General features: G+C 43.5%; 1 protein-coding gene across 1 annotated transcript in view; it reads left to right on the top strand.

Moving 5' to 3' along the window:
* MICU1 (mitochondrial calcium uptake 1) overlaps positions 1-27,075 on the top strand; it is a 236,120-nt gene that overhangs the window by 197,405 nt on the left and 11,640 nt on the right. Inside the window, exons 11-12 of the mRNA XM_029911332.1 lie at positions 5,307-5,415; positions 25,974-26,063. Coding sequence (XP_029767192.1) covers positions 5,307-5,415; positions 25,974-26,063 — 199 coding nt within the window. The remainder of the gene's footprint in view (positions 1-5,306; positions 5,416-25,973; positions 26,064-27,075) is intronic.

A 27,075-nucleotide genomic window follows, 5' to 3' on the forward strand; every position in this document is an offset into this window, starting at 1 on the left:
ATAGCAATTAACCAAAACGGGAACTAATGAAAGACTTCTGCTTCTGTGGTTAGTAGGCCTGACTGTTGTAGAACTACTTCCTCTTAGCGTCAGAACTGCCATTTATTTCTTAATTTCGTTAATCCATTTTGTGATGCAAAATATTAAGAAATACTGGACCAGATTCTGACCAACCTTAAGATCCCTTTATGCTGCTCCTTAAAGCTGCTCTAAAAGGATTCCACCGGTATGAAGGAATCCTCAGTTGGCATAAATCCAGCATGGCCAACCCTACATCAGTGCCTCGTGCACCCAGCATAGGGGATGTGTTGGAAGAACTAGGGTATTTTGAGGAGCCAAAGCACAGTTTATTCAAGCAGTTCTTTCTGGTGTAATGGCCCTTAGGTGGCATTCAAGGCCAATGAAAACTAAAGCAACCACTGGGTTCCTCTAACTTGCTTCAGGGGCCGGTTTGGCCCCTGTTCTGGTGCAGCTGACAATTTACGCCATTATGTTTTATATTGTTAGTGCTAACTTCTACATCTGTCATGTTTTGGATATTATGAAAGAAGCAACCTGATTATTACTGTATGCATATCAGGGTTAATTTGTCAGTTTGCTTTCCTTTAAATTGTATATTAATCAAAGGTTAAAAAATAAACACGGAAATCTCCTTAATGAGTCAATAAATCATAATTCAAGTTGTCACAGAGCACGCCACTCACCACCAGACTGGCACCTCCTCCTGGTCATTCTGGGGATTAGCTCAAGGCTGACACTCCCATCCACAGTCTGTACACCATCATTCCTTCTCCGCAGTCCAATTGTAACCTCTCTCGCAGCGTCCGAAACTGCAACGTCCTCTTCGTGGCTCAGCCCTCTGGCCATGTCACTATCTGTGTTTTCCCCCCCTTCCGAGGGAGTTTAGCTCCTAGTCCAGCCACCTCTCCAGTGGTGACTGCAGTCAATTGTCCTACCACTTCCCCGGGGGGGGAGGGTGTTTCCCGGGCCTGCCCACTACTATCACTGCATTTCCCTGGGCCACTTCCCCATGGGCACAACACTCTCATCAGTCTCAGCAGCCCATCCAGAGCTCCTTCTCTTCTGACCAGGCTTCTGACTACACCACTCTGTCCAAGGTGCTACAGGGTTGCAACCTACTCCAGACAGTCCTCCCTCCTCAAGCTCTAGGCAGCTACTGACCCTCCTCTGCCCAGAGGCTCTTTTTTATGGACCTGCCAGGTCCTGATTGGCCGCTCCTCACAGATCCTCTCCTATTGGCTGCTTTTCATACGGCCTCCCCAGTTGTATTAACCCCTTACTAGCCAGTGTGGGGCGGACACCCCATCACACAAGTATTTTAGAACTATGCTGGTAGAGGCCAGTGAGGCCTGAAATATGTTCATGTCAGCCACATTCTCCAATGGTTTTGCAAAGCTCATACTTCCCTGATATCCCAAGTGGGGTCCTGCTCATGCCGGGTACAAACTTCCTTTGAGACTTCTCCGTGGACTGTATTTGAGTTTTCACAGAAGTTGAGTTCCACGAGCGTAACATGCAAAGCTTGGCCTATTCAAGCACCATTGATAAAATGCAGGCTTCAGTAAAGTTGCAAGCTAAATCCGGACCCTGGTTTTAGAATTGTATAAGTATAAACCCACCCTTTTTTCTCCACATTAATGAAAACTAAGAAAATTCCCAGACACACATCTTCATTGAGATGTAGCCACATTTGAGAATAAATTTCTCTTTAAAACACAAATAGAATGTATAGTTAAAAGTAAACACTAGAAGCTTGGGAAATTCTCCATGTAGAGAGCCCTGTCTACAGTAGTAGTGGCAGAGCTGCACTGGTGGTAGTGCAGTGGGGGAAGACTTCCTCAAATATGCTAGTGTAGATGTAGCCTTAAAGAGCAAACTACTGGCATCCATTTAGGGAGAATTTAAGTTGTGTGTGAGGATCTCTAGCCTTGAGGTAGAACGTGAGTAGGGATATGAGGACAGAGTTCCATTTGGAGTTGGATGTTCTGGTAACACTTTTTTTTTTAAAGGTCTGTATGTTTGTAATTTTATCTGAAAGTTTTTGGTTCAGGAATAATAACTTTATAGATACATAAAGTTTGGGTGTATGACTAGCAGAAAATACCACCTCCTAATGTCATATTTTCCAATTTGCTGTAACGTTTTCTGTAACTAGTTTTGATTATGTAGCTAACAATAGCCAAGGATGCTAAGAGATGAACTGGAGGGACCTGATTTTTTGTCAGCATCTGATTGTTTCTTCACTGGATAAAGAAAAAAAACTCTTAACCTGATAGAGAGGGACATGTTTATGTCCAGATTCTAGGGGTAACACTCCTGCCAGGCTGTTTTTATGGTTATGGTTGTTAACCAGATTCATAACCACCCTTTTTATCTCCAAGGACTTTGCGGGGTGGGGAGAAGAGGAGGAATTCAGAATTTTACACTTGCAAGAACAAAAGCGATAGATGATTTACAAGTCTAGAGACAGATGAAAAGCCAAAAAAATTTAATTACAGCAATAGCAAATAAAGGCAAATAATAAAAAGAGTTTTTTGGGGAAGAGGTAAAGGATGTGGGGGTGCCAGTTTCTCTTTCCCCTCTGGCACAGATGAAACTCTTGGCAGCTTTGTTGACTCCAGGCAGCTGGCTATACAGTGACTAATTAAGTTAGAAGGATCATCTATTACAAGCAGTTGTAGCTCACGTACATTTCTTGTCAATCCAGTCCAGTACCTTACATCAGAACATCCTCATACAAGACTGGTTGCTTTTTTAAATCTTCCCTCTGTCTCAAGTGGGAAGAGGTTTTGGAACACAGTGTCCTTTGGTGATTTGTATGTAATACCTTCAGTACCCAAAGACATTTATCTGTTTTTATTGGATTACTCTATTGCAGCTGCCTTAACATAATGTTGTTTAAATCCTTACAATTTTTTAATAAAGTGCAATGGAGCGAATCACTTACATTCCGTTTGAGCTTGCTAGCTAAGTTCATACAGGAATGCACCTGCAACATTTTCTTTTGTAAATGAGTTCAGTGTTAGCATAAAAGTTTTCTTGGACTTGAAATAACTTAAACTTAACCCTAGTGTTGCTTCCTGCTCTTCATTTGTAATTTACAACCTCTGCAGAAGTGTCTGGTTCCCAATTCTTTTATATTTGAGTCAGAAGCTAGCAGTTGTGCTGAAAAGGTGGTGTGTTTATGCTAATCACTGTTGTTCTCTTGGATCCCAGACCTTAAAAATGAGCTATCTTCTTTACAGTGATTTTTGTCACTAAACTCCCTTTCAGTCAGAGTATCTTACAATGCATTTCTTGTTTTAAATTAGTCCAATAATCTGCCCTTGTTGCTGTTAAAGGCTTTAATAGCTCAAGTTACTGAAGACATTTCAGACAGTGTTAAGAGAGATTTTACAGCTTAATTTGGATTCACCAGCTGAATGTATTCATTTTGACATTTTCGTCTTCATCATAACAGTGAAAATCTATTATTTATTTTTATAGGTACCCCATTTTTAGCTTTCTGTCTCTTGCTGGGTAGAATAGAGAGGAAACTTGAATTTAGGCTGGCATGGTGATTCATCATGTTAAGAGCCAAATTCAGAGGTGATGGGTAAGGTAATGAAATATAGAGCCTCTTACTGTCAGACCTGTGCTCATTTAGGTTCACTTAGGTTGCTTCTACACTGTTAAGTTTTTGAGACTCTCATGCTGTTGTTCTATCATTGATGCAGTTCCACTGGTGCTAGCAATAAATAATATGAGGGCTAATATAGATAGGGCTTGGTTATTTTTATCACCTCACTGTGTCCTCCAACTCTGAACAAATCTAGACACGGTGGTAAAAAGACAAGTAACTACTCTATACTAGTATTTACCTGTGTGCCAGCCCCATTGGAGCTGCCTCAATGCTAGAGCAATTGAGGGAGAATTTCCAAAATTCTCAATGTGAGTCATGCCTTAGACCTGACACAACCACTCTGTCAACATGTAGAGAATATCATCTGATTTAGTTTACATACCAAAGAGCCAGAAGAAAGTTAAAGCATGATGAGACTAGTTTCGCTTTCCTGCTCTCATGTAATTTTCGCTAACGTACACCTCCTTTGATTATATGTAAGGGAGTCTAAACGTATGTCTACACTGCAAAGAAAAACCCACGGTGCTGAGTCTCAGAGCCCAGGTCAATAGGGCCTCGGGCTGTGGAACTAAAAATAGCAGTGTGGGTGTACCTGCTCAGGCTGGAGCCTGGGATCCAAGACCTTCCCCACTTGCCAGGTTTCAGAACCCAAGTTCCAGACCAAGACTGAATGGCTGCACTGCTATTTTTAGCCCTGCAGCCTGAGTCCACAAGCCCAAACCAATTGAACTGGGCTCTGAGACTCGGCACCGTGGGTTTTTCTTTGCAGTGTCGACATACCCTAAGTGACTTGAAGTGTTAGGGGAGTTTTACTTACACCACTGAGACCTCTGAATTTGTCCTTAAGGCTCTATTTTTAGAGTGTCAACCATCTGATCTCCTTGCTGCAAGTTTGAAGACCATAAGGGGTATAAACTGATATGCTTGCAGCAAGTTCCTGGATCTTGAGAGTGCACTGGCTATGTGATCACATTGTTGGGCAAGTGGTTGATAGCAGGAAGAATGGTGGTGGTTTTTGTTTCAACTTCTCTATCACCACTGACTCTTCCACATACCGAGCCTGATTCTTATATACCCTAAGGCCCTTTTATACTATCTGGGTGGTGTAAATGAGAATCAGGCCCATAATGTTGATCAGGAACAAATAATGGCTAGGCACAGGGAGACCTACAATAGCTGTATTAAGCCTATCCCCCTCAGCTGGCATCAGCTTCATGGTAAAGAGACAATGGGACTGTAATGGGGATTACTGCAGAAAGAGAAATTTCAATTAAGGGAGGAAATAAGAATGTCAGTAGCTAATTGACTTTTCAGTTACTGCAAGTGTAAACTTTAAATTGTATATAATCCCAAATAATAACATCATAACATAAGAACGGCCATACTGGGTCACACCAAAGGTCCATCTAGCCCAGATCCTGTCTACCGACAGTGGCCAGTGCCAGATGCCCCAGAGGGAGTGAACCTAACAGGTAATGATCAGGTGATCTCTCTCCTGCCATCCATCTCATGATTTAATATAATGCACTATGGAGAGTCATACACGAATTGCCATTTGGACATACCTATCATCTTTGCTCTCGTTGGGACTTTTTCCTATCAACATTATTTCATTATTTGTCTCCTTTAACCATTAAAAAAAAAAGTGTTCCTTCTATTGCAGGGGCTGACGTTTGAGGAGGTGGAAAGCTTTTTTACTTTTCTGAAGAATATAAATGATGTGGACACAGCTTTGAGCTTTTACCACATGGCTGGAGCTTCTCTTGATAAAGGTATTAAACACTTGTGAGCTTGCTGGATTTTTTTTTCCCGGTGGTGGAATACCATTAAATCAGGATGTTCAAACTTGAAGCTGTTCAGCAAGGCTTTTCTGACGGATAAAAAGTGCACTAAAATCATATGTTTCCTCTCTTGTCATGAGAAGGTTTTAACTTGCAGCTGTTTGTGGAAAAAGAGGGATTTTGGATTTGTCCTCTGTTAGGTGTAAGGAAAAATATGCTGAAATTTACTTCCTGTTTGAATTTTTCAGGCTGTTTTAACAGATCCACAGGCTCTAAACATCATTAATTGACTAAGATAACATTCAGATCTAACGTGTGTGTTCCCTTCTACTGTATGTATTTCCTACATAGTATTCTACTTAATTTGTCTCGTGATTCAGTGCATTCAGCAAATGGTTGCTTTCAACTTTTTAGGCTTTGTTATACAAATCTTATCAATTTGTTAAATGCTACTTTTAGTGATCAGAAATCAAAGTTTGGGGTGAGTAGCTTTTTATCCTCCAGACCTGCAACAGGGATGGGCTTGGAGCCTTTGGGGGGTCACTTTGATAGGACTTTTAGCCATGATGCTGGGACTTGGGATGTTGTATCTTTTTGTATATTTTACAGCAGATAGGAAAATTATTGCTGAAAGTAGGGATGTGCAGACAGTCTCATTCCAATGGGAACAGAAGAACCAAGATCACTGTAGTATCAGTGATTCTCAACCTTTTGGCATTAAAGTCATTTCCTGCTCTTATGAAGTCCTCAGTACAGATTTAGTCAAGAGATCATCTTGCTCTTATTGGTCTGGGGCATAATGAAACATGAGAAGCAGCCCCCCTTAGCAGCCACAAGTGGAGAGAGGAAAAGAAGAAATAACGCTCCCCTGGCAATTTTTGGAAACCTTAATATCTGAACCACAAAGATCATAAGCTCTGCTGGGCAAGGACTCTGCATTGGGCTGTGAGCTGCCATGCACTCTTACAATACTTATTATTTCTTCTCCGACATCCAAGACAAGGAGGGAGCTATTGGTGAGCATTGGAAAGGGGCCCCGCAGGGTTCATCATATTGAAGGGAAGAAACTTGACCATTCAATTTCAGTTTGGGATAGATCTCTGAATTTTCATAAAATATATGTAAAAATCTAGTTTCTTCTCCCTTCCTTGACCCAATGCTGACTTTTGCCTTCTACTTCTGAATCCCTCAAAGCTGAGTCAGAGAATTAAAATAACTTCAGTGCAGATTCTCTTCAAATGCTTTTTTTTTTTAAGTCCAGATAGAACATACTTTTACTTGTGACCAAGTATAAGGCCCAGTCCTTCTTGTGTAAACTATCTATAAAAGAGGGCACACAGTGGTATAGTTCCTAATCAAATAATGTCTACCTTATATCCCACCATCATCACATGGAAAACGCCTTCCAGAATGAGCCAGCAATAGTAGATGAATAACGCAGTACTTAGCTGAGAACCATTATAACAATGTAATGTTAAACATGCATAACCATCCCCTTCTTTTTTCACCTTCCTCCGATGCTTAACTAATCCACCAAATGATCTGAAAATTTGCACTGTAAAACTGAAGTTCATTGTTTCTGTATTGCCCATAAAAAAGATGACTTTTTTTAATCTGTTACAGTTGCATACTTGTTTTGAGTCTGAATGTTTTTTCAGATTAGTAATTTTTGTAAAACTCATTGGTAAGACTGGGAACATATCACGTCACAAACTAATTTAAAGTTTTCAAATCCTATTGAAAACTCCCATTCTGTATATAAAAGCTATAGATTTTTTAATCAGCTAAAAGGTGAAACTTTTTACCAGTAAGTTATAACTTTGAGCCATTACTGTTCTGGGAGCATTAAGGTGTGAATGGGGGCTTATACTGAAAGATTTAAAAAGACTATTACATGCTCTAATTCAACTTGCATCTCTGCTCTTAGATGCTCTTGTTAACTGAGATCAGCCTTAGTTTGTAGTTGAGATTATGTATTTTAGGTGTTTTAAGTCAAATGGGACCCAACAGGTGGAAACATCTTCTTGGAATTAAAAAAATAAAGAGAATGAGCATAGTGAAAGATCTTTTAACTGGAACATTGTGTGTAAAATAGCAGTGTGCAGTTACTGAAATACAGACTAACTTCAAGTAAAACTTTTAGTTACCCACCAATCTACTCTGATCTGATAATGGTCCAGAGAAATCCTATATTTTGACAGTGCCGCATCTAGGACTCTGCTTAGGGTAAACCACAAACATTTGTGTCTTGGAACTAATATTTGTGGAGTGTCTAGATTAGCACAAATTTTAGCCAACTCAAGTTAACTGACAGTTCACATGACTTGCAGTAGGGTCACAAACTGTAGTATAGGTATAGCTCGATAGAGGTTAGAAACCAGTTAGAGAGTTGATTCTGCAACATACCTCCTGGAAATCCCCTGGCTGGAAAGTAGCATGCCCCATACTCGCCTGGTCTACACTTAGAAGTTTTGCTGGCATAGCTATGTTGGCTAGGAGTGAGAAAGAATCACACCCTTGACAGACACGGCTATGCTGGCAAAAGCTCCAGTGTAGACGGTTATATTGACACAAAATTCCTTTTGCCAGTATAGCTAATATCATTCTGAGAACTGGTATAAGCTATACAGGCCAAAGAACTCTGTTTCTGCTGCACCGTGATACAGCAAACTGGAAATTCTGCCACAGGTTCAGGTAGATTAAAATCTGGAGGACTGTGGTAGATTAAATATGAATATGACTAAAGCAATCATTGCAATCATTGCAGTGTTGTTTATGTTGGTATTAACCTACAAATGTTTATGCTACCCCCAAATATTTAGAGTAGCAGAGGTTTTTATATTAATAGTTAATGTAGACCTTTGGGGAAAGCTGGACATTTTGGCAGCTGGATAGAATATTGTTGAAGTTTGATCCAGAAAGGTATGTAGAGAGGTTGGAGCGGGGGAAGTGGAGAGGATGTTGGCACTCAGAAGTTGGATGAGGCTTTGGCAATGAAAAGGGAATTCATCTTTCCTTCTTTGCACTCAGGATTGCAGGTGGCCTGAAATTTGAGAGAGTTAGTAGTGGATAGTGTGTTAATGAGGTATTTATGCTCCAATGATCTGCACATTACATGGTTCCTAGCATATAAATGTGTTCTCCTAGCCAGAGCATCAAGTCCACACAGAGTAAATGATACACTTGTTCCACCTTTTCTAGTAGCTGAATTCTCATAAAGATGCTTATATCTCTGTTAATATACCACAGAAAAGTCACTCATCTGACTGCCAAATGAATGGGATTATTTTGACTATTAAAATTAAAATGTTAAAAGTGACCATAATCCTTATATGCTAAATAAATTGTTCCTATTCTACTGCAGCAGACTGACCCATTTTTATGATTCTAGAAGTCTTATAAACTGAAAGGGGAAAAAATTAGTAGCATAAAATAGACACAGCAGGTTCCTGCTTCACTGACGTTTTTCACCCTTAATTTAAGCTAGACCCTGGTTTTAAAAAGAATGGTAGGATACCTATTTTAATGAACCATGGAATAATGCATGAATTTATTCAGTCAAGCTTGTATTTTCTAGAAATAACTGTTATGCTGCCAAAATTCAATGGCAACAAATTCTTAAATCACAAATAAGCAAAAATCACATATAGAAATTGTACCTAACAAATGAGCTCAGGAGTGGAGCAGGGTCTGGGTTGGAAGCCTCACAGGAGAAGTCTATATTGCGTTTTAAAATCCACAGTAGAGCATATCAAACCCCAGGTCAGAGACTTGGGCTCATGCCCTGGCACTAAAAATAACAGTGTAGATATTGTGGCTCAGGTTGGAGTTCAGGCTCTAAAGGCCACTCCCCTTCCCAGTGACAGTTCAAGTCCTACCTTGAGCGGAAGTCTGGAAAAGGCTGAGAGGCATATTGCTAAAATCTATTTAGCGGTTGGGGGGAGGGTTTGGAGGAATGTAAACAAACTTTTTTTTGTTTTTAAAAGGGACGTGAATTCTTGCTGATACGAAGGGGCATTTTACGGGGAGGAATGGGGAGAATAGAGGTGAGCGATTTCGGAATGAATCAAGGCGAGGGGGAATTATGGGGAGAGGGGGATAAATGGGGATGGGTGGTAGTGACAGTGAGAAGGGAGGGACATTGGAAAGGGGACATGTAGGTAAGTGGCAGGGGGACTGGGGAAGAACGGGGCAGAGGGGTTGCCTGTCAGTCCCACATTCTCCCCCTTCTTAGTGTGTGCCAGGATATGGGAGGTCAGAGACCTATTATGACAATTGGTCTGTAACTTTTGCTTGCTTAAGAATTTACCATGGAAAGTAGGTCAAGTTATTTTCAATAAAGAATGTTATAAACAGGTGCAAGAGAACCAGACAGTGAGACTAAATTAGTGGAAACATAACATAACACCATATAATTCAAGTACTATGCTGAAATGGTGCTTAATAAAAACAGAAGACGTGAACTGGAAATTAATGAACCAAAATTGGTTTGTGTGTCAGATATTAGACCACCTCTACCCCGATATAACATGAATTCGGATATAACGCGGTAAAGCAGCGCTCTGCGGGGGGCAGGGCTGTGCGCTCCGGAGGATCAAAGCAAGTTCGATATAACGCAGTAAGATTTTTTAGCTCCCGAGGACAGCGTTATATCGGGGTAGAGGTGTAATCAGATAATGAGTGGACGAGCTATTTCACCCATCATTCCCTTTTTGGATCCTTAAAAAATGAACTGATGGAGAGAAAGAAGAACAGAGAGGAGACGGAGGCTGAAGCAAAATTCACCATTGTGGCTGCCACCTCCACTATCTTCTGGGACCCCAGACCTTCTTCGTTCTAATCCTAAAAGATGCCTGACCAGACCAGGCCAGAGAGAGGGACCCTGATAACATGGCCACCTCTACTGGCTCCATCTGAATCCCAAACAGCACCTGGGATGAAATGGGATTGGATTTTAGCAGCAGCAACAGCTCTAGCTCATCTCAACTTCTTTTCTTTTCCCTAAAAGGACAGTTTGTGTTTTAACATCAATAGCAGCAGCTCCAACTCATCTAGCTAATTTCTTCTCTTTTCCCCAAAATGACAGTTACCATCTTTGATACCATCCCAGAGATAGTTAAACAAGGGGGGGTTTCCTCCTAAACACGCTCTCTCCAGCAGTCCAGCTAAAGGGAAAGGGAACAAGGGATGTTAAAATGAAAGCCTTACTTAATACTTCACATTTCAAATGCTTTAATTGTTGTTCCTTCTTTTCTGTATCTTTACTACAAGCTTTTTTTTAATCATGTGTTTGCCATGGTACTAAGTAGGCTTTGGTCTCGGTTAACCAAACCCCAAAGCTTATTTAACGCTGTTTAATGTTGGACTGTGACTGGGTTATGTTAGCACCTTTGCCCCATTTATTCCATCCACAACCCCACTCCCTACTCTCTCCCTACTTGGTGTGTGTTTGCTGGGATTTGGGACCCCCTGCCCCTCTAGAGGAGTCTGTCCCTGCCCTCATGTGAGCTAGGATATGGGGGGGCATTAAGTATCTGGGAGTGTCAGAGCCCTGCTCCCTGCCCCCCTGAGTGTGCCAAGATTTCCTGCCCCCATTAGCCAGGTTCTAGAGCAGCAGTTCTCAAGCCTTAAGTGGCCAGAAAAATCTTGTCCTTACATCCCTGATAACCCGATTTTTAAAATTTTGCAAGAGCAAAAATATTTCACTTGAGACAGTACCTTATTGTACAGTAAATTCGCAAACAGCCCCTCAGATCACATTGCATGCATGTCCCACACTTACTCTGTGATCCTCTTAGAAATTTGGAATGCTATAGATCAGTCCATGACCAAAAGAATATTAGATTTTTCCTCAATAAGCTGTTTAAAATACTATCATTCATACAACAAAAAACAAAAACCATTCTGTATCCACTGCCTCTTCAGTGCTGTCATATTCCTGAAGGCTTTGGCTATCACTGAGTGAGTAGTCAGTTGTCTTGTCCCAGCTTAATTTACCCTGATGGCAACACTCTCAGGTTCTGTCAGGATTGTTGCCATTGGCTAGCTGGTCTACAGAGTAATGCCTGTATTAATGGATCATAACTAATTTGTATGGCTTGAGTATTTATTCAAAACATGAAATATTCATAAAGATGGACTTCCAGTGATCACAGAAATACTGATAGATTGCGTATCTAAAGCATACCTCACTAGTGAATTCATCTGCTGAATTCCATCAGCACTCCCAAAGTAATGTAGTAGTGTTGATATTTAATTTATTGTCCAGGAAGCTTCAGAGATAACGCACCCTTTAGAAGAATGAGCTAGTTCATCGCTCTCAGAGCTATTAATTTTGTCTGTCTGCAGAGACTGCACTGCATCCTGTCAAATTCAGAAGGTTTTCTTTATAACCACAAAGGACAGGAAAAGTCTTTAAAGTAGGCAAAAACTGATGGCGCCATCATAATATTGAAAAATACAAAAGACCAAAATGATATTCCCTCCTTAAATATACTGACCCCACAATCACTCTTTGCAGGCAAGAAGACTGAGAAAAGAGGCAGGCCTTCCTTGTATGCTCTGAAGGTCAGCAAACTTGGGCTTGTGTAGTATCCAAATTTTGCATATTTGCCCCCTTAAACCTACCTTAGAGTCAAACTGACCCTATCAAAAAAAACAGATGTTAAACACAGGGCCGGCTCCAGCTTTTTTGCCGCCCCAAGCGGCAAAGAAAGAAAAAAAAAAAAAAAAAGATAAAGCCGCGATCGGCGGCACTTCAGCAGCAACTCTACCGCGCCACTTCATTCGGCAGCAATTCGGCAGACCAAAGAAGACCCGGACATGCCGCCCCTTTCCATTGGCCGCCCCAAGCACCTGCTTTCTGTGCTGGTGCCTGGAGCCGGCCCTGGTTAAACAGCAGCTAGTCCTCTATCAGTGAAATCCTTAAATCTTCACTAGCCAAGCCACTCTTGGCTATATCTGAAAGCCTCTAAATCCAAAGTATCTGCACTCTCCATGTAGTCTTGTCAGAAAATAGAGCTTAAATCAAGTCTATTTGACCTCCCCAACCCTATTTATGAGTTCCTTGTTAGAGCACAGCTCTTATACCAACTTCATTCGGTCCACATGTGCAGCCTCTTATTAGCATTGACTTTCACCAAGCAGTGTCTGGGACCAGGCATGCTGGCCCGGTGCTACTGTGGACCCTAAATATAGAGTATCTGAATTCCCTCTGCATAAGTGTGCAAACAGAGGTATGAAAAACTATTGCAGTATATCAGAAATATTGCTAATAGGAATAGCTAACTTTGATCAGGCATATTTAGAGAACTCTTTAAATTTAAAAGGCTTAGACAGAGTTTAAATACTTGGAAATACATATTCCTGAAGAACTTGACTTAAATTATATACTGCTATTACAGCAAATGTAGATCTCATTTGATCTCAGAAATTAAAGATCTTGCACAAAGGTTAAATTATAGCAATTAAAATATATATCCTTCCCAAAGTAACTTTTTAAAATGTGTACACTGACAGTTTTATAGAAGACTTGCATAAAACTGAAATGCAAATTATCTGGGAAATAAGTTCACCCAAACTATTTTTAAAAAGCTTTCCGTACATTAATGAACTATATCTCACAACAACTTTATATGACAAGTAAGCATTGCAGATGGCTAAGGCCTGAGATACAAAGATAAGTGACTGTTCCAAGGTCACATCATTTAAAGATTAGAGCCAGGCATAGAACTCTCATCTCCTGACTCCCTGTACTGTGTTTTAATCATTACAGAATAATGCTGTTAAAGTGTTTATCAGAATTGTGATTCAAAGCCACGGTAATACTTGTTCATTGGATCTGAATTCCCATACCTTAACCACTTGATTTTTCTGAATATTGTATAAATACTCAGGAAACAGCAATTGCATAGAGGCATAGACAAATTATTGCAAAATACATAATCAATATCTTGGCATTTGTAGTTGCTGCTATTTCCAAATTGATTGCATAAGACTTTAGGACAGCTCAACCAAAGCAATTATTATCACGTAGTCCAAGTTATGTGTTCTGAATGGTTACGAGGCAGTGTCATTGGTTTACAGTGTTGAAAGAAGACATGATTTCCCTGTCTGCTGATCTAAGGAGGTTTTGCTATAGTCACCCTGTTGGCCATAGAAATGCTGAATACAATAATCCAACTTACTCGCACGCAGAGGCTGCAGGCAGGATCGGAGCCCTACAGTGTCTAGGCACTGTACAAACATATGAAGATACAGTCCATGGTCTGAAAAGCTTACAGATGCCTCTGTTTTTTGTGTATATATTACTTCTGAGGGCTTTCTGCGCCAAAAAATTAAAAATTCTGGGCACAATATTTTAAAATTCTGCAAGTTTTATTTGTGAATAAATAAATGCAGAGGCTCCAGCATGGCAGTGGGGAGCACAGGCCACTGGGTGCATGAAGGTGGGATATCACCCTGCAGCCCCTCTTCCTCCCCCCCCCACCAGGACACGGACTCAGCAGTGAGGCTGCACCCAACCCTAACGCAGCACAAGGCCTGGGCCTGCCCCAGAAACACTGTGGGGCCCTGCCCCTCTGCGCCAGGCACACCAGGTGTGGGCAGGTAGGCTCAACCAGGCAGGATCCAAGTGTGGAGGGGCTCAGTGTGGGGGCATCCAGGTGTGGGGTGAGAGGATTCTGTGTGGAACAATCTGGGTGCAGGCAGCTCAGTGGGGGGTCTAGGTGTGGGGGGATCCTGGATGCACAGAGGTTTGTTGGGGGGGTTCCAGGTGCAGGGGCAAGGGGACTCTGCAGGGGCTTCCAGGTGAAGGTGGTTGGGACTCAGTGGAGGGGTCTGGGTGTGGGGGTCTCAGTGGTGGGGGGTCTGGGTGCAGTTAGTTGGGGGTCTGGATGTGGGGCACCAGGGTGGGGGTTTGAGTGGAGGGAGCTTAGTGGATGGTGGTCTGGGTGCAGCAATGGGGGTCTGGAGGCAGAGGGTCTGCGTGCAGGGGGGCTCCAGATGCAGGGGTTGAGGTTTAGTGGGGTAGGGTTTGGGTATGGAGGGCTAGTCTGTAATTGTCATTTTGTGTATAATATTCAAGGTTTGTACTTGCAACCAAATAAAAACAGCAATAGACTTTAGCTAAGTGTTGCCTTCAAAATTTCCCCTTTGACCTTGAGGATTGCTTGGCAGATAAAAGGGATTAATCTGATCTCTCTTCACAGCAGTCCAAAATCATAATATTGAACAGCTACAGCTGTACGATGACCACAATTTTTCATTTTTTTTGACCACTTCTCCAGTAGTAAGACAGGTGATTTGAATCTCTGTCACCATTGGCACTGCTGCCTGGAAAAGGACTTTGCATAAAAAGCAATTACATAGAAATACTCTAGGGGCCACTTTCTCTCATCGTCACTTCAAAATTTCATTCTGTTGCTGCTTTTTCCCCGTCTTTTCTAAATAGCCTATGCAGAAGAGTGCCTGAAATGGTCCTGTCTTTCTAAGGTGACTGGCTCTATTAAGATACACCTCAAAATTAAGACCAAGCCTGTGCAGAAAGCAGGATTTACCATCTTTGCATGCTGCTGCCTGTAATTTTTTGCACGCTCCACTTGCAATAATTAAGCATTTCTAAAGCACAGTTCCAACCTTCCCATTACCTGCTGACCTGGCTTATGTAAGCATATATGTAGGAAAGTGTATTGCGAAATGAGCCAGGGGATTTACATTTACATATTTTCTCTAGTGGTTATTTTATCTGTCCTCATATATACAGCACCTTTGATGGACTTCACAAAATTTTAGTGCTTGTCTACGCTGTGCCAAAGTGGGGACTATAGGGGTGCACTCTGCAATATACACCCCTGTAGTCCACGTTGTGGCGTAGTATAGACAGAGGTGTTCTGCACATAGCAAATAAGTGGCATCCTTGAGGCACAGCTTTCGATATGGGCTGTAGTTGCTTGGTCTAGGATTAATTAAGCAGCTTGCCAGTGACCTGAATTACTTGGCCCAGACTCTTTAGAAGCTATCCAGAGAGGAAGGAAGCAAATGTGTGCCAGGTTATTAACTATGAATAGAGAATCATCAACAACATTATACAGGGGCATGCTCGGACATCTGTTTTGTGTCCGCTTGGTCCAGGATTCATTAGGCTGCAGAACAATAATCGATAAAGTTATTTCAGGTTCTGCAGAGGCATTTTGAAGGACTGTCAGGATATATGGGGCATTCAGATTTTATCTGGCCCTGTTGATCTTTTGACCTAACATGCGTTGAACTTGTCCATGTTGAACTAGATAGGAAAGTGAAACCTGCTTATCCCCACAACACTGAACACTTGTAATATTTGCAGGGACTTGGGATTAATTGTCCGTGATTATCCCTCAAAGTGTAGGGGGAGAGGTGGAAATGAACTCAGCTGCTGTAATTTAATTATGATTCATGGATGTTAGATGCAAGTGTGAATGGATTAAATCATAAAGGCGGTTATAGAGCACTTCTTGTAGGACTACAGACTGCCTTTCAGATGCACCCATTAGCTTGAATTGCAGTTGATTATCAATGTGAATGCCTTGTATCATCCAAACTAACTTATGCCAAGGGGGCTATTTTGAAGAAGGGAGTGTTTGAGGGTTCAAAAACAAGGTTGTTGTGTGTGTGTGTGTGTGTGTGTGTTATTATTTTAATAGCTTAAGACATCAGAGAATTCTAAATGGACTTGACTGTTCAGGCGCTCTTCAAAACCTTTTCCTTTGTGAGATGCAGTATAATTCATAATGACTAGATGTGGGTGTAGGTTACATACAGTGAGTTTCCTCTGCTGTTCAGTTGGCAAGGGCTTGACTCAAAGGTGTTTAGCACAATTGATCCAGTTTCTCTACAAAATCTGCTTAGGAATGATTCCTCATTTTTTCCTAAGTAAATTCCGACCCCCACAATTAAAGACCACTTACGCAGACAGCAGCCACATCACATGGTACGCAGGCTACTTCTGATATACAAAGCACAGTCACAGAAGAGAATTAGTGCTAAGATATTAGGGGGCTTTAGGAGGCTTGAAAGGTATAATTATAGTTTAAAAAAAGGCGTGACTATCTCTAGAGTGTTCATGCACATAATCTAATTTCTTAGTTTTCTCCTAAAATATAACAAACGGGGGGGGGGGGATATTTGCCTTGGGAGATAGGCAAAGTGGTTGCAAGACACAAATTGTGGGTGCACCACAAACAGAAGATGCCTGCTGTGCCATTGTTTCATCACCATTGAAATAAAGTGTTCTGTAAGGTTCATCTTAGCAGCCTTATCTAGAAACCAGAAATATTATAAAACTGTGGACTCCACTGTGGTGGGCCTGTGATAAGCATGCTTGTTTTCAGGGGCAGCTTTTTGATCTTTAGCACTGGTAGTTGGATCAGGAACTTCCATCATGTTAATTGACAGATTGGCTGTTCTCAGTGCCAAGGAAGGGAGCTATTCTCCATATCGTTAATCCCAGGGAAAGTGTTTGTCAACTTTGCATCACTGAACTAGAATCAAAGACACCAGATAACGGTCAGCACTGCAGGGCTTTCACTGTGGTGAAACCTGCAGTGATGCAGTATTTCTGCCTGCCTGGCATAGCAGGCATCCAAAGGTGTAAGTGGAAGCTAATGAGAGATACAGATGCAGAAACAGAGGGACGGGAATTTGGGAATAAAAGAGAACCTGGGTAAAAAGAACCTAGCAGGTATTATACAGAATCATTCCTTTAGCATACCATAACACTCATTTAAAAAAAAAAAAAAACCTTTGACTTTTACTAGAAACTGCTTTTATACACTGAGTATTTGAGTGGTGTCTTAGTGCTTTTTTCTTTTTCCTTTCTCTAATTAATATTTCTGATAGTTATATTTCTTATTTATAAAAGACACCTAATTATTGGAAATAAAGAAGAGGAAATTAGGCATGGGATGGGAGGCAGAGGAATTCATTTGTGTTTGAAACGTGATGGTTTTGTCTTTCTGCCATTTTGCTTTTCTCTCAAGTGGAGCCTACAAGATTCTCAGTCAGATTCATCTCTTTAGAATTGCACATTTTCACTGCTTGCCCTTAAATTCTTTGGCTTCTCTTTTAAAAATTAGCCCTTTTTAAACTCTTGACTTACAACTAACAAACCATGCAAATGTGGATGGTTTTTCATTGAGTATTGCTACATTAAAAAAGGCATTTAAAAATCATTTTGCTAGCATCTTCTTCTCTTCCTCCCCCCATCCCCCTCTATACACATTCTGTGCCATGCAATTTAATATGAAGTTTCTTGGCTCCATTGAAGAAAGCTGTATGGAGGAAATCCACACTGTGGGAGGCATACTAATAAATTCAGTCATTACTGTAAATGCAGTTTGCTGCTCTAATCTACTCTTCAGGGATAGCTTCTGTTTCGGTGTGATTTCATGGTGGTTGTAACTTGTCAGTGAGTTACAACAAAATGGAGAAGCTCATTGACTGTTTACTTTTTTCCTAATAAGGGCGCATGTGCTTGTGGAATTCACTCAGTTGGTGCCAAGTATTAGAATTTTGTGTCAGTGTAAAAAAAGAAACCGTTTGCCTTAGACTGAGTGTCTTGGAAAACTGAGTGGATTTGTTTTTAATGGAAGCTGCCTTGTATCAATCATTGGTAATGCCTCATGCTAAGGAACTGAATTTGTGATTTCTCTTCCCTTTCTCAACGTCCAGGAGACATGTCTGCACCTTGCCCATTTACAGAATTACAGGGAAAGGTTTTCAGATGCATATGTGCCAACGTAGGCTCACAAATAGTCAGGTGCAGATACCCGGGTGCACACAAGTTGGGGTGTTTACACATCGAGGTTGAGTGCATGAAGTGTGCTTGTGTAATGCCGACAGACTGTGGTCGTCGGCGGGCATGATAGAACCTGGGACTTCTGAGGCCTGGTGTATGAGCCTCTACTGCGTGAGCTAAAAGCCACATGGCTCTGAGCCAAGGCTGTAGCAGACTCATCAATCTCTAGGTGGTCTAGGTACCACTGCAGGGGGACAGAGCACCACACCCAGCAGGCATGGGTTACATGTGCTCATCTAAAAACATGACCCATGATTGGTAGTCTCCTAAAGCTTGTATTTTGTTACTTCACCGATAGGCACACTCCTCCCTTCTCAGGTTCCTCTGCTACTATATCAAATTGATTGTAATAGAATGTCAGACTGTATCTGATGCAATTGGCATCAATGAAGCACTTAAACTAGAAATTACTTGCTGATTTCACCTCTTGTACCATTTACCAAACTCACATATTGTTTTATATGAAGCAGATGACTAATATTAGCACTCAGCTCTTACATCCCTTTTGTGGATCTCAAAGCACTTAGTAAGCTGATTTATTTTACTCTGCATTTAGGAACATTGTCTTATCTTTTTTGGTAGTAACATGTAGACACCCAGACTAGATGTCATAAACAATGACTTTTGATGCATTTGGAATGGGAGGTGGGGGGTGTTTTGTGTTTTGAAGAGGGAGGGAATGTTTTTTGAGGGGAAATGTTACTATTTGTTTGCAAAACCTGGACCACATGTTTGCAATGTGCAGTGGTTCCCCTTCTAGTGCAAAGCCTTCCGTGTTCTCAATTCTATTGAAGATTGCAAAATCCCACAGTGTAGGATCAAAAATTCTTCTAGATGACAACAGATTTCACAGCATAGCTGTTGAATTATTGGAAAGTATAAGGTCACAAGTGCTCTGTCTGTTGTAAAGAGGTGCTAATTTTTTTATTTAAATTGACTGTATGAAAATGAGAGACTTGTAGCCTGGATAAAGGCACTATCTGAATACAGATATTAAGAATAAATTGTGGCATAGTATGTTTGCAGGAACTCAACTTCCTTAAAGCCTTTTAACAATAACAAATGAAATTATAAAGCACCCTTTTGCCACAGGTACTTGAAGTTCTGTACAACATAATAAGGACAAATTAAAATCATTATATACTATCATTATATTGAAACCCATCCTTTTGAAATACAGAGAGATGAAAACTATGTCAGTGTTCTTCATTCCTAACCTGCATCACTCCAACCCCACTTCTGCACTTCTTTTCTATCATTACTTCTTAAAGTTAGAATTGGAAAACAAATCCATAATAAATATCAGCATATGTCAGTACAGATGACCACCAGTTAACCCTCCTCACCTTGTCCTCTATAATCCAATTATCAACCCCAAAAGAAAAAATAGAGGGAGGTAGCTGAATGCTCCTAATGTGAATGTATAATGGTTATATATTATGCTAAGCCATTGATTTTTTTTGTACAGCAGGAACTACTATAGCAACCATGCTGAATTGTGTGTGAGTGTTGTGACATGCATCACTGGCCACTAGGGACTCTGATGAAACTACCAAATGCCTTTTCACTTGTGGCCGGAACTCACCCTCTAGACTGAGATGCCACTAACCTTGCCATGAACTCTCATTACTGCGTATTGCAAATTTAATATCACAAACCTCTCTACTAAGCCTGGTCAATGATGATGCAAGATGTATTATTTTCACAGACACTGGAACTTGCCTTTTTGAGTTTGTATCGGCTCTGGACTGCTTAGCAGGAAAACAATATTCAGCCTGCAGGAACCCAGTGTTGCAAAGATGACAATTCATGTTTTTTCAACATAGGGGGAAAAAACCTTCTTGCTGACCATGCAAGGAATAGAGAGTCTGTGAGCAGGAGAGGTGGGAAATTACATGTGGAGGGTTTGCTCTCATTCTGATGCTTTCCTCTCATGTCCAGGAGCAAAAAGTTAAAAGACCCACAGTTCCAGTTATATGGACTTTGCAAACAAAGAAGAAACCGTAGTTTTGGCTGGTGGGTGGTTTTCTTTTGTTTTGTTTCCAGAATTAGAGCTTAATGCTTTTACTTCAATAAAAATAATAGCAACATTTCAAGGTTCATCAGCATCCCTACAACAACAAAGCACTGTACATGTATAGTGTAGGAACACAGGTCTTTTGAGGAGACTGATTTCAAGGAAGGAGTTGAACAGAGTGGGGAAGAAATTTAATTTAAAACTTCCTGAGAAAAATGCTTTGGATGGTAGCTTTTTGTAAAATGCTATTCTTCTTCGAGTGCTTGCTCATGTCGATTCCATTCTAGGTGTGTGTGCGCCCATGTGCACAGTTGTCGGAGACTTTTGCCTTAGCAGTATCCATAGGGTCGTCTGCGGCGCCCCCTTGAGTGCTGCATTCATGCGTTGGTATATTAGGTGCCGCCAACCCTATGCCCTCTCGCTTCCTTCTTACCACCCATGATGGTTGGTTGGAGCGCCTTGTCTTGCAAATCGCAAGAGCATTAGCGGTTCTTTACAGCCTTTGTTTATCTTCTTTGTATATAGTTTGTAGATACTAAGTTAAGTGTTAACGTTAGTTTGGTAGTTAGAGTCCCAGCTGGGACTTTGCCTCAGAGCAGGGCAGGCCCCATTCTCCCAGCTTCAAACCATGCTTGTCATGCAGCAGGCCGATGCCTATCGGTGACCCCCCTGACAGCTGTTTGAAGTGTTTGGGGGAGTCCCATAGAAAGGACAAGTGTCGAATCTGTAAAAACTTTCGACCTAGAACCCAAAGGAGAAGGATATCTGCTTGAGGGCCCTCCTCATGGAGGCTGTGCTTCGTCCTGCATCAGAGCCCTCCCACTCGGACCCCACACTGAGCACTTCGATTTCAGTGCAGAGCACAATGCCAGCACTGGGCTCCACCCCGCATTGTTCCCCCTCGCCGGTGCCTAAGAAGCGGCAAAAGAAGAGGAGCCCTCCTGGCACCAGAAGGGAAAGGGGCTTTTGGAAAGGACCGAAGTCAGGCCATGTGCCTGCCCTGGGGCTTCACGGGGCTATGGCACAGGTCGATGCCCCAGCCCGGCCAGGAATCTGACTCTGGGGAGCGGCAGGGGACCCTGGTCTCTCCCAGGGCCCTCATTGCCCAAAGCGGCCCTGGCGGCTAAAGAACAAGTAGGCTGACTGGCACCGCAGATGCCACAACAGGCAGCAGGTTCGGCTAAGACCCTGACATCTTAGGGCAAGCCGATCATGGGAACGCCTCACAGATCAGTGGAGCACCCTTGGTCACTGGACCGCAGGCACATCTCCACAGCCTTGGACCTCGGCACTGTATCCTAGGTCACCGACCAGAAGGCCCAGGTCCTCGATGCGTTCTCCCCCTATAAGACATGGGAAACCAGAGTCAAGGCACCGGTCCCCGTACCACCAGTACCGGCAAGCTTCTCATCAAAGATCACCACGGCCCAGGTCACCTTCACCCAGACGGTCTCCCAGATGTCAGTCCCTGCCCAGGCAGGGCCGCTCCTTGTCACAGCATTGATCCCGTTCCTCCCGGTACTGTTCCTCGCCCTCACCTCGCCAGTCGCCAACCAGAGTCAGTTGGTAGACTCAGGCCTCAATGGCTCCGCCCTGGTCGCCGTAAGGGCAATGGTATACAGGCATACAGAGTATGGTATAATGGCATACAGAGTATACTTATAAAGTTTGCAGATGATACCAAGCTGAGAGGGGTTGCAAGTGCTTTGGAGGATAGGATTAAAATTCAAAATGATCTGGACGAACTGGAGAAATGATCTGAAGTAAATAGGATGAAATTCAATAAGGACAAATGCAGAGTACTCCATTTAGGAAGGAAAAATCAGTTGCACACATACAAAATGGGAAATAACTGCCTAGGTAGGAGTACTGTGGAAAGGGATCTGGGGGTCATAGTGGACCACAAGCTAAATATGAGTCAACAGGGTAACGCTGTTGCAAAAAAAGTGAACATCATTCTGGGATGTATTAGCAGGAGTGTTGTAAGCAAGACCTGAGACGTAATTCTTCCGCTCTACTCTGTGCTGATTAGGCCTCATCTGGAGTATTGTGTCCAGTTCTGGGCGCCACATTTCAGGAAGGATATGGACAAATTGGAGAGAGTCCAGAGAAGAGCAACAAAAATGATTAAAGGTCTAGAAAACATGACCTATGAGGGAAGATTGAAAAAATTGGGTTTGTTTAATCTGGAAAAGAGAAGACTGAGAGGGGACATAACAGTTTTCAAGTATGTAAAAGGTTGTTACAAGGAGGAGGAAGAAAAAATGTTTTTCTTAACCTCTGAGGCTAGGACAAGAAGCAATGGGCTTAAATTGCAGCAAGGAGGTTTAGGTTGGACATTAGGAAAAACTTCCTAACTGTCAGGGTGGTTAAGCACTGGAATAAATTGTCTACGGAGGTTGTGTAATCTCCATCATTGGAGATTTTTAAGAGCAGGTTAGACAAACACCTGTCAGGAATGGTCTAGATAATTAGTCCTGCCATGAGTGCAGGGGACTGGACAAGGTGATCTCTCAAGCTCCCTTCCAATTCTGTGGTCCAAGTCGGACCAGGAGTTCAGCCCGTCGCCAAGGAGGGGTAATTCGCCGCCGACTCGTGAGACTGGCATGGCACCTGCAGTGACAACATGGCAGCAGGGACAGTTGTCTGCTCAATGGTCGTACTGGAACCCGTGAGGCGTGCCAGTAACGCCAGTCCCGTGTTCCCACCAGTCCTCCCTCGCTGCCTCAGACAAACCGGCCCTGCCAGCGCCGGAGTCAGAACGTGATACCGAATCCAACGCGGGGACAGCGCACCAAACCTCAGCACCTAAGGAGCCGTCCCCGGAGAGGAAGGGGGAATCTGCTCCTCCACAGGCGGTGCAGTCATCGTCGTCTTCCCCGGACAAAGCGGTGGCAGGTCCCTCCAAAACAGGCAGTCCCCCGACGACTTCAAGGAGCACCAGGGCCTCCTTAAAAGGGTGGCTGCTAATTTGAACCTACAAATTGAGGAGGTCGCGGAGGAATCTGATGACCTCTTTAACGTTATATCCTCCTCCTCCACCCCGGCCCGGGTCACGCTGCCCGTCCCTCCAGGGTCCTTAAAATTGCCAAGTCCTTGTGGCAAACCCCCTCTTCCATTCTGCTGAGTTCTAAGAAGGCGGAAAAGAAGTATTACAACCCTACAAAATGGTTTGAATACCTCTACACACACCCTCCAGCGGCTTCACTGGTCGTGTCCGCTGTGAATGAAAGGGACAGGCAAGACCAAGTTAGTGGCACACCAAAGAACAAAGATGCCAAGAGACTTGATTTATTTGTCAGAAAGATTTATTCAATAGCCAGCCTACAATTCACAGTGTCTAACCACCAGCCCCTGTTAGGCAGGTACAATTTTAACCTGTGGGACTCCCTTAACAAATTCAAAGAGGCCCTTTCACAGGATCGAGCCCGGGAGTTTGCCGCTTTGGTGGACGAGGGCACAGTGGTGCCAAGGGGGGCCCTCCAAATGGCCTGGGACACTACTGACTCAGCAGCCAGGATGGTTGCCTCTATAGTGGTCATGAGGCACAGCTCCTGGTTGCAGTCCTCCAGGTTGTCCCAGGAGATGCAGGCCTCTATTCAGGACCTCCCATTTGAGGGGGCAGGGCTCTTCTCCGAGCTCACGGATTCAAGGTGCCACGACCTTAAAGACTCCTGGGCCACCCTCTGCTTCTTGGGCCTTCACACACCTCAGCAGGCCAGGAAGCCGTTCCATCCTCCACTTCCTCTGCCCCCGCAGTCTAGGTCCTGGGGAACTCCCCGATCCGGTTCCTACATGAGGAAGGACAGAGACAAAGGGTCTAAGCAGCGACACCCGTCATCTTCCTGCTTGTCTGCTCAGCCTGACCCTCCCAGGAGGCCAGAAACAGTCATTTTGAGGGTGCGCTCAAGGATGACGACCCAGTCACTTCACTGGATCGACCCTCCCTCTCTCTCCTCGACCGCCTCCACCCCTTCTGGTCAGCCTGGTCTCGGCTAACCTCGGACCATTGGGTGCTAGAAGTAATATCCTCAGGTTACATCTGCAGTTCATAGCGCCAGGTTGGCTGCGCCAGCATTGGTTCGGCATGCTCCTGAACCTCTCGGTGGCCGCTCCATTGCTGCTACCGCTCAGGCTGGACCTACTATACCAGAACCATGGCAGTCTCCTGCATCCGAACCTGGCGGCACGGCACCTGACAGCTTGGCTACTGCATAGTTAAATGCGCAGGAGCATCAGTGCTCGGCTGATGTCCAACAGGTCCTGTTGGGCAGTAGAAAGCCCTCCACCAGAGCAACCTACCTGGCCAAATGGAAGCAGTTCACCTGCTGGACCTCAGACAAAGGCATTAAGCCTGAGCAAGCCTCACTGCAGTTAATCCTGGACTACCTTCTGCATCTCAAGCTCCAAGGCCTGTCCCTTTCAACTGTCAAGGTTGACTTGGCGGCTATCTCGGCCTTCCATCTGCCGCTTGAGGGAAGGTTGATTTTTGCCCAGGACATAACTGCCAGGTTCCTCAAGGGCCTTGAGCACCTCTACCCACACGTTCCTCCGTGGGACCTCAATCTGGTGCCGTCTCGGCTCACAGGACCCCCCTTCAAACCTCTGGCTTCCTGCTCTCTCCTTCTCTTTTCCTGGAAGGTTGTCCTCCTGGTTGCAGTAACATCTGCCTGCCAGGTCTCTGAGATTAGGGCACTCACCTTGAAACCACCTTACAGGGTCTTTTACAAAGACAAGGTCCAGCTGAGGCCACTCCTGGCTTTCCTGCCCAACATGGTCTCTGTTTCATATGGGCCAGGATATTTACTTACCTGTCTTTTTTCCAGAGCCGCATAAGTCAGAGAAGGAGTGTAGGCTGCATTCCCTAGACGTCAGGAGGACATTAGCCTTCTACATTGAAAGGACCAAGCCATTCCGCAAGTCAACGCAATTGTCCATCGCTGTGGCTAACAGGATGAAAGGTCGCCCGGTGTCTGCTCAAAGAATTTCTTCTTGAATCACCACCTGTATTTGCTGCTGCTGCTATCAGGGAAAAGTGCCATCCCTGGCAATTGTAACCGCCCACTCGACCAGGGCACAGGCCTCTTTGGCAGCTTTTCTGGCCCAGTTGCCTATCTAGGACATCTGTAAGGTGGCCACCTGGCCAGCCATCCATACGTTCACGTCCCACTACGCACTTACCCAGCAGGCCTGGGACGATGCTGGCTTCGGTATGGCAGTACTACAAGCTGCTAAACTGTGAACTCCGAGCACACCTCCAAGAATACTGCTTGTGAGTCACCTAGAATGGAATCGACATGAGCAAGCACTTGAAGAACTAAAAACGGTTACCTACCTTTTGTAACTGTTGGTCTTCAGGATATGTTGCTCATGTCCATTCCATTACCCCCCCACCCCCCCCCCCCCCCAGCCATCTGTCGGAGTTGCCTGCAAGAAGGAACTGAGAGGGCGTAGGGTCGGCAGCACCTAATATACCGACGCATGAGCGCGGCATTCAGGGGGGGGCCACAGCCTACCCTATGGATACCGCTACGGTAAAAGTCTCCAACAGCTGTGCATGTGGGTGTGCACACACCTAGAATGGAATGAACATGAGCAACACATCTCGAACAAAAACAGTTACAAAAGGTGAAAGATGAAAGATAACACTGATTTAAGATTATTGCATTCTATTAATAATGTATCCTTATTTTATTTCAGTTACCATGCAGCAGGTAGCCAGGACAGTGGCAAAAGTGGAGCTCTCAGACCATGTGTGTGATGTGGTGTTTGCTCTTTTTGATTGTGACGGTGAGTGGTTTTAATTTACTGTAATCGGTCTGACCTTTTCGTATTCCCAGCCTGTGCCCAGTGTGTTGTGTAGTTTATCTGTATTTCCAAAAAAAAAAAACCCTGAAAGAATCAAGCTATAAAACCTAAATATGTTATATTTGTGCATTTCGATAATATTTTCTTTTCAAGGGATGAGTTGGTTGTATCTGACAAACCTTTATCAGCACCAGAGCACTCTTCTATTGTTCCCCATTTTGCAATTTATAATGTATAGAGATACTAAAAGTAAGATCAATAACCAGAGGCAGTCAAAATGAATGAGATTTGGAGGCTTTCTTCCTCTCCACCCCCAGGCTAACTGGCTTTTTATCTATTGTTTTCATTTCTGCTCTCCAGCTTATCAATAGCATGAAAATACTGCTAGATTTTGGCCTTCCATAGCATTATTATCCATTTCATGGTGGTATTCACTGTTCCCTTCACACTGTATTATAGTTTTCTGTTTGTGTTGTGGTCTGTATTGTGACAGACCCAGACCGGTGGGGTACAGGAGTTTGGTCCTATTGGGATCCTGCTAAAGGATCCCCCCCCAGCCTAAGGGGGGGATCCACAGGACCTGGAGACCAAAAAATTACGGGGGACAACTAATAAAAGAACAGGGACAGGAGTGTGGTTACAGGAGTCTGGTAGAGGGCAAATATACTGGTCACTGGATGAGTAGCTTTCTGTTCCCTGAGTGACCAGAGCAGGGGCTGCACTAGAGTAATCAGGAACCTGCTAGAACCAGTTAAGGCAGGCAGGCTAATTAGGACACCTGGAGCCAATTAAGAAGAAGCTGCTAGAATCAATTAAGGCAGGCTAATCAGGGCACCTGGGTTTTAAAAAGGAGCTCACTTCAGTTTGTGGTGCGAGTGTGAGGAGCTGGGAGCAAGAGGCGCAAGGAGCTGAGAGTGAGAGGGTGTGCTGCTGGAGGACTGAGGAGTACAAGCGTTATCAGACACCAGGAGGAAGGTCCTGTGGTGAGAATAAG

This window comes from Terrapene carolina, unplaced genomic scaffold, assembly GCF_002925995.2.
Source record: "Terrapene carolina triunguis isolate 2854851 unplaced genomic scaffold, T_m_triunguis-2.0 Scaffold95, whole genome shotgun sequence".
Lineage (NCBI taxonomy): Eukaryota > Metazoa > Chordata > Testudines > Emydidae > Terrapene > Terrapene triunguis.